At 38.3% G+C, this 14,293-nt stretch overlaps 1 protein-coding gene across 5 annotated transcripts in view; it reads right to left on the bottom strand.

The window, feature by feature from the left end:
• The window catches only part of LOC134649024 (leucine-rich repeat flightless-interacting protein 2), a 60,182-nt gene that overhangs the window by 8,851 nt on the left and 37,038 nt on the right, over positions 1-14,293 (bottom strand). The window contains exon 1 of one of the 5 annotated variants that reach the window (XM_063503716.1): positions 10,236-11,009. The exons of 3 other annotated variants lie outside the window; for them this stretch is intronic. In XM_063503716.1, coding sequence (XP_063359786.1) covers positions 10,236-10,583 — 348 coding nt within the window. In that variant the 5' untranslated portion in view covers positions 10,584-11,009. Of the gene's footprint in view, positions 1-9,480; positions 9,761-10,235; positions 11,010-14,293 lie in introns of those variants that run through there. One more of the 5 variants, XM_063503720.1, reaches the window with a different exon arrangement.

Genomic DNA, 14,293 nt, shown 5'->3' with positions numbered 1-14,293 from the left:
TAATAACTAACAGTAAATTAGGTACAGATAAACTACTTATGTCTGCTAAAGAAAGTAAGAGTAAGTTCCTAACAGATTACAGTAGGTTCTGCAGTTTTGAAATCCTAAGAATTAGATATAGGTACATTTTTCACGCAATACTGTCTAAGGACCTTCAAGCCACACCTTGTTGTACAGTTTCCTGACGGTCTGTTCGTCGTAGGACTCGTATTGCTAGAACCTACGATCTCTGGTTTAAAAGTCGAACACGTACCTACACTCGACTCTATAGTAGGCAGGTATCGATCTATGCTGTTCTCGAAACAATGTCTACAACAATCTTAAACATTCCATTATAAATACAGTAATCATGTCTATTGCAGATTAGAAAACAATTGGAATTGTAAACCAAACCAAACTTGTAAATACTTGGGTACAATGCGGAAAACATGCGTGGTACTGGCGAAAGCTGGACATTGAATAAATGGATTCAATGAAATGAAATAAAATGTACGTTTTGTGATGTCTTACCAAGAATCGTCGATGTTACTAACTAATACAATTTCTACACATATTTTAGCATGTCGCTGATGAGCTGTAAGTAAAGTGTGTACATTGTAGAAAGACAAAGTCTTCGACGTTTACAACAACTTAAGTTCTCGTACATCGTACACAGACAAATAAAGCTCAGAGTAGATAAGATTCGCCGCGGAAGTACTTGGTCTACACTCTACATTATTTTTGAAAATCGATAAAGTATAGGGGCGTGAAAAATAAATAAAACCGTTGAAATGCGGGCAACAGGAAGCGTTCGCCCGATAGAGACGTACTCGGTTTAAACAATAGATATCCTAACGGAGTAAGTCTGCTCGATGGATTGTGAAACAGACGTCCCAAGTGGAAAAATGCGTGCCGTCACGACTTTATCTAATAACAATTCTTATTATGTAAACATAAAAAATGTTATATCCTCATGAGACGCATACAAAAGTTTGTACATATTCCACAATTTATGATCCTGAATTTTTATAGAGTAGGTACCTATATAACTAAGAGTTCGCCACATTGAAAAACAAAACGTCTGCTTATGGGTCTCTACATTCTCAGGACGAGAACGATACATCAGTCTATCAGTTGGTCTTACGACTTTCAAAAGCGGATACCTAGAATCTTTTAAGCAGAAGGCCAACAAGTGACATTAGGGCCACAATTAGTTATTGCATTGCTTATTATATGACTATTTGCACCTTTATGCTTGGTTTAGTTGCAATAAGATGCTAAGCCAGAATCGAATGACATTAATTAAGCATTGGAACCACATTCCGATCGTAATTTTGCAATGGTAGGTTTTTCAATTACTGTGTCAGAAAATATTAACATGTCACTAATAATAAACAGTAAACACGTTAGAACATAATAATATGGAATTAAAACTGAACAAGATTACATTTAAATTAACCATAAAATAAACCTATAAAAAATAAAAAAGTGGCGCTGTCTTGTGTCGGAGGCCAAGTATCATTTTGGGTCGCTGAGCCAACGGAGTAAGTTAATTGTCTTCCGAAAAACTTAGTTATCGTAATAGGTTTCTATAAGCCACAAAATTGCTAATATTTACTTTTCTAAAAAAGTTGTAGTTCTTCATTTTCCTGTCATAGGGTTTAGCGACTTTAGCGATATCGAAATACAGGTTAATGGAAGGAGACATTAGTTTATCGTTTAGTGATAATATAAGGAAGGAATTCGATAAGATGCTATTGTTTGTAACAAGTAATAGTATTTTTGGAACAGAGAAAACTCCAATGTTTTGATGCGTTTACTGATAAAAGTAGAAATGATATAAAACATGTTGACGGTAGAGGCGTGTTGTGCTCAATTGATTTCTCGAACCGCTACAGAGACGTACAAAAACTGCTTACTCTTCACTTACGGAATAAACTGTACTACTTAGTTACTTACTTGGATTACTTAGAAATAACATATGGTCAATTTAAAACGCAAAAACAGCTAATCGGGAGCTCGCTACTTTCTATTCACATACACAGTTGTGACTTTAGATTAGATAATAGTGTGATGGTTACCATTACCATAACTAACGAAACTAATAATCAACGATCCTTCAAATCATAAGGATGTAATACAATTTTGGTCTGTAGATATGTACCGACATCGACAAAATTATCAGACCATTCGCAAACCTTACTGCGAAGAGATGAGTATGAAAAGAAAAACTAAATATGAGTAAGTTAAGTACACATATGTCATATGTCAAGCCGAGCCACGTGGTTGCGAGTTCGCGCAGAGAATGACGTCATTTTAGACATTGGCGAAGGACGAAAAGGTCACTCCTCTCACTGTGTAAGCTGTCGCGAATCCAAATGTGTGACTAATGCTTCATTGGACACTGTAATTCAAGGTCTGAATGAATGAGTCTGCTGTTAACTTTTATTTAGGTATAAAAGGCAGTAAACAGTTTCATACCAGCTGATACTTAGAAGTCTAACATGTATAAATGTTTAAGAATACAGTGGACTTCAATTATTTTGTCACAATTCTAATAACATCACGGAATTTACCTAATATTAATATATTCATCTGGTTCTAAATCTAACAAAATGCCATTCAGAATTGAATTTGCTTATGATGAGTGACTTAATCATTAATCTACTGTTTTTACAAAATTAGCCATATGTTTGTCACTTTACTAAAACGTGATTAGGACACCGACAACATTTCCAAACTTCTAATGCCGTCTGTCGCTAGAAGTATTAGGAACTCAGAAATCTTTGAGAGCTTAAGTCACATAATCTGGTAAATTATACAGAAACAGACGCAGTACCTACATAACAAAGTTGTTCCATATACATGGGCACAGCATTATTAACACCATCTGTCGCGAATGATATGGTGTGTTAGTCATGTTACTCATGTTGTTATAACACCGATATTCCAATACGGTTAGTGATACACGGACCTATTGGTTTCATTGTTACATTTGTGACTGTTGATAAGGACTTTGTATTTATACTTATATATATACACACATATTCATTTATTTTACACTAGTAGTTACTCCCCAAAAATACTAATTTATATTGATTGATTAAATCCGGATTTTTTCTACCACGTTAGTGTCGCTAATGGTATTCCGGAGACGGTGAATTGCAAAATTACAAAGGACCACTAACCACTATGTTACCGACGCGCGATACGAGTAACACAATATGTACTTACTTTTAGCGTACCTATTTTATTTGTTTATAAAATACATTTTTTATCATTCTCAACAATACGATACTATTTTTCCATTGACATGATTATTATATGTGCCATGACAGGGTCAAATCTATTTGAACATATATAAGAACATATAGAGTCAGTGCGGAAAGAGAAGAGTCGTGGAATGTATTGGGCCCCATACATTCCACGACTCTTCTTTTTTCGCACAGACTACAACATATATGTATACATATACTTAATTTAGAACACAATCCAAAGTACCTACCATTACAGGTACATAGTAGCGTTTCTTGATTTGTAAAAGAACAGGCGTCTGATCTTAATTCTGACAATGGTCCATGAGAAAGTTTAAGCTAATACAGCGCAACAATTTTCAGAGATGCGTTGGTTTAAAAGACATAATATATCACAAGACAAGACAAGAATGCGCCACACCCAGCCGGGGACATGCCCGCTCCGGACTAGCCGGCATACCAGGGGACGAAATTTTAAGGGAGTGACACGCTCTGGGATGGGGAGGGATAGTTACAATCAGCCGGCTATGCAGCCTCAAGCCAATATTGGAAGATAGGTGGGGTAGGTTATGTCGTTGAAGGAGAGCGTTGGTGATATGGTGCTCGTCGTTTCCGTTTCGGTCTTCGTAGTATCTTGTATCAAGCGTCGATGTCCTCATGAGGTGGCATTTGCTCGTCGATTCGAAGTGCTGTTTCTTCTTCGTCTGATTCGCTGTCGGTTTCGTCCAGTTGATATACCTATTTCTCTTGCTGCTTAGATGAATTCGCCTTTGTCGTCTGCCATGTCGATCAACTCAGATGGATGCCTGGTGTAATATTCCATGTCCTGTGTCAGCGAGTTTTCCCAAGTGTAGAGTGGTCTGCCAACTTCAAGTTTTTTGGCTCTATAGTTATATATGCTACTTCTAGGAGGTGCGGTTTTTGCTGTCTTAGGATGTGTCCTAGGTAGCACATTCGTAGGCATTTTATCCTTTTGGTTATTGTTTTGCCGTGTAGTATATCGCGAATCTTACTGGGCCTCGGCGTTGTCCCTGACTTATTTAGCATGTCTCTTAAGATTATTCGTTCGTATTGCATACGGGACTCTTTGATGAAGTTTGTGAGGATCTTGGCGTTATTGTCAGCATAATAGAATTGTCTAAGGAACCCGGATTTTGTGGCCGTCTGTTTTATTATGTTCACGCTGGTGTCCTGTAAATGGAGACAATGGCAGGCAAACAACCCTTGCGTAGGTAGTGCCTTGCGTAATTATTACTGTTAATGACCGTATTTTGTAGAACTACTATGAATAGTGCCAGATGTGTACTCTTTTACAAATAAGTTGCGTTGGTATTGTTTCAACTAGTTGCAGAGAGAAATCCCTTTTTTTGAGCGGCAGATGTGGATATTTCGGGCTTTCCGGGGAGCAATATGCCTTCGGGTTATTGTGAGTAAAGTAGGTAGGTAATACCAAATATCGTTCCTGTTATGTGTAAGTAGTTACGATATAGTTTGTTTTATGATAATTGATTCTCTGGAATACAACATATATATATTATTCTGCACCTATACGATTGATGTCTTGTTAAGGTAGGATAATCTACCATTTCAGGATATCATTTAATATTATTAAATGTGGAACAATGGCACCAAACTAAATTCGTGAATAATAAAAACGGACTAAATTGGCTATGAAATCAGCTTTCCTACTAAATAATCGCGCTTTGGGCCAAAGCTAGCTCGATGGTGGTAGGCTAGAGGTACTGGAATTAAGGCTGGCAAAATAAGGCGTTATTAATAAAAAAGATTAGGTAGATGAAACTAGATATAACTGAAATCAACTGGTAGGTAAGTGATCTGCCTTCCTTACCTAAAACGATATGAGTCGGTAGAAGCCAACAGTGGCCTGTTGGTGCTGGTATAAATTAAAGCTGGGAAAACTATGTGCAATACTTGATCTATATACTATACCGTTTATGGAGTACTAACAATTGGTAGTTGAAGGTAAATATGTGTGCCTTCCTATGTTATTTATTCGCTTATTTAAGGCTCTTTAGGATTAACAAGCGATTGTCGAAGAGTAGACCCGTCAAAATATGTCTAAGTAGTTATTATGTAGATTAGGGTAGTATTATGGGCCTAGCTTTAGTCGTAGTTAGGTTGCCTACCTAGGGTAGGGATTTAGGTTTAGGGCCTGATGGGCGTCTTTAGCCTATGAGCAAGCAGATTCGGAGCGATCTCACCAAGTTTGGCCGTGGTGTAGGCGGGGACGACAGACGCCGCGTCTCGACGTTGGACCGACGTTGATGAAGCAGCGATCGCACCTACGATCGTCACGGTGGGCTTGCACAGGCACGGGCCGCATACAGATTAACGCACTTGTACACGTAAATATTTTATAATTGAGGTGCACTGATAACCTTAACTATAAACACTTTCACGGGATTCTGTAATTTAGTAAGCAAGCGACCCGAGAGCTTTAGCGCGAGATGGCTCTTAGATGTTGGCGCGGCGATGCTCGACCATCTGGCGATGGGTGCTATTGTTTCGTTGCGCGTTTATGAGGTTTATTTGTTCGCTCTGGGCACGACCACTCGGTACGGCGTCCAAAATGGAACTCCCTCGGTTTAAAAGACATAATATATCACCAAAAAATGTGGTCTAATTTGAAACAAGAATTTTGACATCTCTAAGTTATGCGTGAAGAAGCGTAACTCCATCTCGCCGTACAACGTGAAATGTTTATGCATGCGCATAAATTATAATAATTACCCGAGTAACCCGAGTGCGGACGAGTTGTCGTCACTTCGCTCGGTCGAGCGCGAACATGTCGGGTTTGTCCAACTAGCAAAACAGTCGTATAAGAATTGATTTATTCAGCCTGTAATCATATAACAGCCGAGTAACCGTGGTTGAAACACCAATATATCGTATAATAGCGGTTATCACGACTATTTAGTGATTTTCGCTAATTTGTGTTATAATCGTGTCGTATAAACGTTTACAGCACTATCTTTTAGCACTTTTATTCCACCTTTTAACAGATGCTGGGTTAGTACTACTAAATCACTTTTATTCAGCATAATTGTTCTATAAAAATCGTATAACAGCTATAAAATAGCTAATTTCCTGAATAAGGCGCTTTTATTCCACCTTTTAACAAATGCTGAGTTAGTGCTACTAAATCACTTTTATTCAGCATATTTGTTCTATAAAAATCGTATAACAGCTATAAAATTGCTAATTTCCTGAATTTGGCGCTTTAATACAACTGTTACTCAACTCTCTTCTCTGTTGCTATAAAAGCCTAGTAAAAGCAATCAAATAACTATTTGGCAACAATGCTGCTGTAACAGCACGAGTAATGGGGTTCAAACCGCTATTATAGGAGCTGAAGTGTATTTACAGGTTTTATTCAAAATTTACTCAGCTTAGAGTACTTTTAAAGAGTTTAGAACTACATTAACAGCACAAGTCAGCCATTTTGTCGTTTGATTTGTAGTCCGGTGGCCGACTGCATGAAACCCTACCTGATAAAAGATAGAAAATACCTACTCCTGTAGGGGTAGCTCACTTTTAGTAGCTTCAACTGCTTTTGGGCGGCCGCGGCTTAACTTGGCAAATTTTGCGCAAATGGCAAAAAAGTGGTACCAAAATTCATCAAAAAAAACCTACTTAATAGAAAAATTTAATGAAACTTGTATGGTAGGATAGCTGCTTTTGAGTAGTGATAGTTGCAGTAAAACAGAAATGGTCGGCCAAATCTTGTGTTGACAAGTTCCTGTTTCCGACCGAATTTGTGGTAGGTACCACGTGACAGCCACATAAATATTATTGTGCAATATACAGTTAAGAATACACAGAAAATTAAATACCGTTAAAAACTAGGTAACAACGGAGGCTGATGGATGGAGGATGAGGATTTTTTATGAATTATTGAACTACTTTTTTTGCCATTTGCGCAAACTTTGCCAAGTTAAGCCGCGGCTGATCAAGAACAGTTGAAGTTATTAAAAGTCAGCTACCCGTATAGTGTAGGTATTTTCTATTTTTGTTTATCAGGTAGGTAGGGTTTCATGCAGTCGGCCACCGGACTATACATCCATTAACATGGCTACATCGTGAGCTATAAGAGTAGCAGTAAACACCATTACTCGACTTATAGTCGAATTAATGAGATATAACAGAAACTAGATCGTGTAAGCAAATTTTAACTTATTTTAATTTATATTTTATTATTGAAATCGAAGAAAATAGGCGGCCCATGAATATATATGAACAAGTATCTTTGGTTTTATACAGCGCTTACTCTAGTTTTATAACACTTTAGTCTGTATAAAGTGCGTCTTTTTTGCATTGAGTAAACGTGTACAGGACTTTTATTCGAGTGTTTTTACATTGTTTATAGCATCAAAAAGCGAAAATAGAAACGTGTTCTCAACTATTATAGCACATCGATTTGCTAGTTGCTTGTTTGTTTACACTGAGGCAGACACGATGTATGACACCAGGGATGTTGCGAACATCCGCATCCGCATCCGCAACCGCGGAACATCCGCATCCGCATCCGCATAAAATCGATGCGGAGCTTATGCGGATGCGGATGTTGAACAAGTCGGTACAGGAACGTCTTAGCGGCGGCGTAAGTGCTAGGTAATTTCGTCATTACCTATAACGAAATCGTCTAGATCCAGAGAAGTCGGCGAAGTTACTGTTTATTAAATATAACGCACCTATATTCTTGCTCAAATACTAAACGTTTGGTTTTTTTAATAAAAAAATACTAAAAATGTAATATTTGACGTTTTCTAAGTACCTAATCTTGACATCCGCATCCGCATCCGCATCCGCGGATGTGAGCCTTTAAAAATCCGCATCCGCATCCGCATCCGCGGATGTCAAAAAATCTGCATCCGCAACATCCCTGTATGACACATCTACAATCGAGAGACTATATGAAACAGTTTTAAACCTTATCTTTAGAATCTCATAATCGCGTCCTGGCGAAATCGAGAGAACTCTTCCTACACACCGGCACATGGAGATTTCGGTATTTTTTATAGTAACTCGTGCATTTGCTCTTAGAAAGCATCATTTGGTAAAGTGGAACTGCTAAAGAAAATCGTACACTGATGGCATTTTATACTGTTTTGTGAAGTCTGCTCTTTTTTTTTGTTTAAAGTTATACCTACATATTTATTACGAGTATGTGAAATAAGCTTTAGGTATATGAAGATTGCGACGCGTTTACTTTTAGCTACACCGACAAAAGTACATATACGGAACCTAAATGAGGGAAATTAAAGAGACAATGGACAATGAAGCACCCGCTTTACCTAGGTAATATAATGAGAAGTAATATTCCATTTTATCGCCGCGAGCGGAGAAACATTGATTTCTGCGATAGCACTGTATTATACCTACGATTATGTCGCTTGTTTGAGCTCATGATCTCATCGGAAACAAATATTTTCGCAATGTTTTACATTATCGGGTCACCACAATGGGCACATACCTAAAATAAAGAATAACGCATGGTTTAGAATATTTTCGTGTTGGACAGTCAAAACCATCTAAATCAATAAATTAAAGACACCCAATTTCCATTTGTAGAACTGATTTTCACAATTGCTTCGTTAGCAAAAACTGCGCAGAGCAGAATAATTTTTACAGTAAAGTTTTAACTATTCCCGGAACAATTCGTCCCATTAACAGGAAGCCCCTTGACTGTATGACATCATTAGCTATTAACACGTACAATAGAATAGAGTTACGCTTATGGGGCCACATGATAAATTGACTACAAGCAACAAGGCTAGGATGGACAACTTACATAGAGAACCAGGAACCTGCCGGCGACGCGCAGCAAAAGCTCCGGAGACGACATTTCACTCATTAAACACCATCCGATGGAATCTTCAGAATAAGACAATTTACACAAAAACGCACGCGATCACGTGCAAACCGACTTGAGTTGACGGGCACACTGGAGCAAGTGAACACAAGTGTTTTAGTGCTTGTGAGCTGCATTGTATGACTAAAGTTACCTACAATTATTCATGTTCATTGCTCTCTTAATGCCAGATTTTGTACAACAACGAGAACTTAATGACACAAATTAGGGCTACCTCTTTAAATGGTCTTAATTTGCATTAAAATACGAGCAAAGAATAGCGTTCGTTTCGATAATTTAACCTAGAAACTTCAGGCCCAGAAGGACAGTTTCAATCAACATGGCCTTAATCTAGAATAAACTTGTAACACTCACGTAAAGGATAACAGTCCTGGCAGTTAAACTCAGTAAGGTTTCCGGAAATGTCATGTTTTATCCGCCTAGTTCGCGAACAAGGTCTCACCACAACGCGCACAAGTATGACTGCCATATGCCTTACATTATTATCCACGGCTGAACTAACGCAACCATAGATGCTAATTTAGAGATCACGTAAAACACACAGCGACAATTGAAGGAATTTTAAACTCGGTTACAGGGCACGTTATGCAAACAGCAGTGACTTAAGAAAACTAGAGCGGCCTCTAAAAGGTACGTAAGAGAAATTTTGATAAGATAGTAGCGACCTTGTGCAGGTTTGTGACCATACAACCTACTGTTTGCTTTACTACAGTTTACACAAGAGGAGGAAAAGGAAAGGGCTTTAGCTACATGGAAGGAATCAAACTCAATGAGTCACGTGTGAATTAACTTAAGATTTTGCAACTGAACTTACAGATAGGAAAAGAGGAAAGGGAATTGACTGTGTAAAAGCGTGATCCAGGACAGAATAATGACGAGAAACGGAGAGGACGATATGTGCACAAACGTGAGTCAGGATTGAATTGATTAAATGATATGTTATTTCGTTATCTGCCGATGCAGTGTACAGTTACTGACAAAAACCCCATTGAATCTGGACAAGTTTTGATATCAGATATTCTAGATTCGTCAGATTTGGGAGCTAATAAGTATAAATTATCAAACAAGAGGACACAGAAAAAGTTGTACTAGGGGCAAGTTGTACATACATGATCCTGCTGGCCGCCGAGAATGCCGACGATGGAGGGATTCTGGTCGCCATGTGAGTCCCGCCGCGCGCTGGGCATCCCGTCACATTCCGCGTCTACGTTCTTAAGCCCGTTAACTTTTGCACCATCGAAGCCGTTGCGGGCGCCGTGAGCGATCTCCATGTCTACCAGTTCAGAATTCACCGTTTCGTTAAGTTTGGAATCATCGCTAGGTTCTACTACGTCTAACTCTACATTAATTTCAACGTCAGAGTCGCCGAAGTCTCCATCGGTGAAGGCTTCGCCGCTCTCGTCGTCGCTATTGTCAGGCGTTGCGCTTTTGGACTGGGAACCCATGATTTGCGTCATCGAGTAAACAGGTATTGTTATGTCCGAGGAACTGCGGTTTCTGAGCGTTTACGCATTCCTGCGATTGTTTGTCAACAAACGCTTTCACACCAAATGAATGGTGTTAGAAATGTTAGAATTATGTCCTTCGAATAAACAATGGATTAAACGAATACGAACTGCGTCTTTTGCAGTACGTCAGTACGATTGCGATAAAACAAAAACTTAAGCACTTATCAATATTCTTATCGGTGATTTTCTACACTTCATTAATCACACCTTGGGCATTATTATTTGTTGATATAATGAATAATACAAATATCTTATTATTTATATAATAAAAATCCAAAACACTTTATTTATTTACTAAACACTGGATTCTTTAGTAGAGGTAATTCCGCGCGAAAATCGCCCATGTAAACAAACAATAACAATGATATATGGAACGTGGGACACAAGCGTTTGCGGCGGTGCCGGCGGCCGACTGTCGTCGACGGTCGACGTGCTTGCAACCGCATATCGCTGTCGTAATCGTACCGCACCGTTACGCGGCAGACGCGGAAGCGGCAGCGAGAGCGGATGCGGGACTATTAGTTGTTATCGTCGTGACTGACGGGTCTAGGTAGGTACCTACCTTTAATTACTTTTTCACTTTCTCCAATCATTAAACATTTCCTAGGCACTTTATTTTTCTTTATAGTAGTGTTCTATAGCAGGTATCAATAAACGAGAAGTTTAATACGTAATAAAGCGGACGTTTTCTTCAAATGGAGACAGATTTTTACTAGGAGGATTTTTTAGAATTTATAGAGTCAACGGTAGAATGACGAGATATGGTGGTAGAGAGAATTGTCTACCCCCTGGCCAGTTAGATACATAGGTAAATTTCACTTAAGCCCCGAACACGCCCCGAATTACACAATCGCAAGTCTCCCGCAACTCAGGCCACGCTGAGAACATAGTTAGATACCAGTCACAAACTTGAGACGCCAATCCTTATCACACCCGACGTGCATTTCCTATCGTTTTTGGTCGTAGATGAATCACTAGGCGGTCAGGCGTAACACCGGTAGTTAACGTCGCCAGGTACCGGTGCGGTGTCGCCTTCTAAGAAGCTTAGAGTAAAAATACAGCGATTTACCGCTCAAGATCTGTAATCAACTCTCTATCAATCAATTTCCGTTTGATGCGAGCCCCCATGAGCGTGTGAATTTACAGTACTTAATAAATTATACTTCTCGCGTGAAATGATGGTCTCTATAACAGTTCGCTTAAGTCTCTTTTTGGGCTTAATTGAAAACTGATTAAAGAGATATGTTTTTATTACTTAAACATTTCTAAATAAATTAATGTGCTTAAATTCCAAAATATGTCTACAAATTACGTGACAGCTACTCATTACGAAATGAACTGTAAATGATGCAAGTGAATGCAAGTCACAAACTGAACACGACTCTATTGCCTAGAGTGATCATATATTTTGAAAGCCCGTCCCTGTCATAAAGAGACTTTTCATTGACTTAAGAATCATTTGCTATTTATACAATGACAAATGGTTATGTAGCATAATTTCGAAAATCAAATATCCTAAGTACGAAATTCCTAAAGACAGAGAACATCGAAAATCAAATAGTCTAATGTACGAAATTCCTAAAAATGCATGTCCTAATACACTTTTAACCGAACGATCTTATTTTCGAAAATCATAATTCCTTTGTACAAGATGCCTAATGAGTCTAATGACAATACTTCGAAAGTCAATATGTCTAGTGCTCAAAATAGCTAAGTATAAATAGCCTAATGACAGTACTTTGAAACTCAATATTTCCGAGAATATTACGCGGGGCTCCTTTTTCTGGTCGCTTTGCCCTTCGGGCCAGGGCTGCCAGTACATATTTTTTTATTATACGATCCAGTGCCTGCAATTATACAAAATTCGATTGCATTATACGAAATCACAATTTAAAAAAAAATCGATTAATATTAAATTGATATTTTAAAAACTCCCCAGTCTTACCGCGAAGACCGAAATTCGCAAATTGCGGGGGTCTTTATCTTTTACTCCTATGAAAGCGTAATAAGAGTGACAGAGAGGGACGCCCGCAATTTGCAATCTTTGATTTTCGCAATTAGTCCTGACGTTGACGTACGGTTCCATTAAATTGTATAACAGTATTGACACACTGTTTTTTGAAGTAAGTATTGTCAGTAGTTTGACATCGGTTTTTTTTCGTATCCAAATTCCATTATACGAATTTCGTATCCAATTCTACGATCTGGCAGCCCTGCTTCGGGCATCTGAACTCTGAAGCTACCTAACGAACCTAACCTACCTATAGATTTACGGCCCTATTCGAACTTTAAGATACGACAAATATTAGACATAGAAACGATATGGATCGGATATGTCAGTGTCAAACAAGTGTCAAAAGTGACGTTTCTTCAAACAAAAACGTCACTTTTGTCACTTGTTTGACACTGACATATCCCATCCATATAAGTGTCAAAAGTGACGTTTTTGTTTGAAGAAACGTCACTTTTGACATTTCATGAACGACCAAAAGTCGAGATATTAAATAAAATTATCAGTTTCGTACGGTACATTAGACAATTTGTTTTTCGATGTTCTGTCTTTAGAAATATCGTACTTAGGATTTTTGATTTTCGAAATTATGCTACATTTATTTATTTATTTATCTAATACCTTTAAACGAGCAATTCTTGTTTATTTATTTGTTTATATATATATTTCGGGGATCTCGGAAACGGCTCTAACGATTTCGATGAAAATTGCTATATGAGAGTTTTCGGGGGCGAAAAATCGATCTAGCTGGGTCTTATCCCTGGGAAAACGCGCGTTTTCGAGTTTTTATATGTTTTCCGAGCTTTGCTCGGTCTCTCAGATATTTTTCTTTATTGGGGAAAAAAACAGATACAGGCCAATAATATTTACAGGGAAAATTACAAACCTAAATTAATAATAACCTGACAAATCCATCCATATTTGATAGCGAGTTTACATACAAGAAGTTCATTTAGGAAACCCCTAATCACGTCGAATGGAAGCTAATAACGATCAGTAGGCGGTACGTGTTCGAAATATAATATTTGGTGGGTTAGTCATCGCTGGTGAATGTTGCAGGTAGTGTCGACACAGACCTCACAGGTCAGGGTTCAAACAGGTACACTTTTAGTGATGGATTAGCACAGTAGGTGTTTCGCATTTTGCAATATAGGTGTTAAGTTCGTCTAAGTGCCACTTGCACCATTTCACTAACCCAGGGTTAACCGGTTAGACCTGGAGTTACCATGGTTTCCAGTGCAATTTGAAACTTGGTTAACGCTTTAACCGCTTAACCCCGGGTTAGTGGGATGGTGCAAGTGGCCCTAAGGTAACTTTGCATCGACTTGATCAGACAATCTCCATCGTTTCATTATGCGTAAAAAATCTCGCGTCACAAGAAAACAAATACCTAACACTACGTACCTACATACCTAGTGAGGTCTTTTGTTAACGTACAAAAAGTACTTCAAAAGCATTAACTGTGTTCAAAAATACTAAAAGTAATAATTAATTCATTAGGAGTTTAGTCCGTTTGCTGTTTGATAGTTCTACGCTTCAATAATAGAAAACAATCCACCCACTCTACAATTACCTTAATCAAAATGCAAGTGTACAGTCAGCAAAGAAAGTGGTCTACCACTTTCTTGGCTGACCGTACCTATACATA

This window comes from Cydia amplana, chromosome 6, assembly GCF_948474715.1.
Source record: "Cydia amplana chromosome 6, ilCydAmpl1.1, whole genome shotgun sequence".
NCBI classification, from domain to species: Eukaryota; Metazoa; Arthropoda; class Insecta; order Lepidoptera; family Tortricidae; genus Cydia; species Cydia amplana.
Note: the sequence above shows the minus strand (reverse complement) of the source record. Positions and strands in the feature narration are given on the sequence as shown.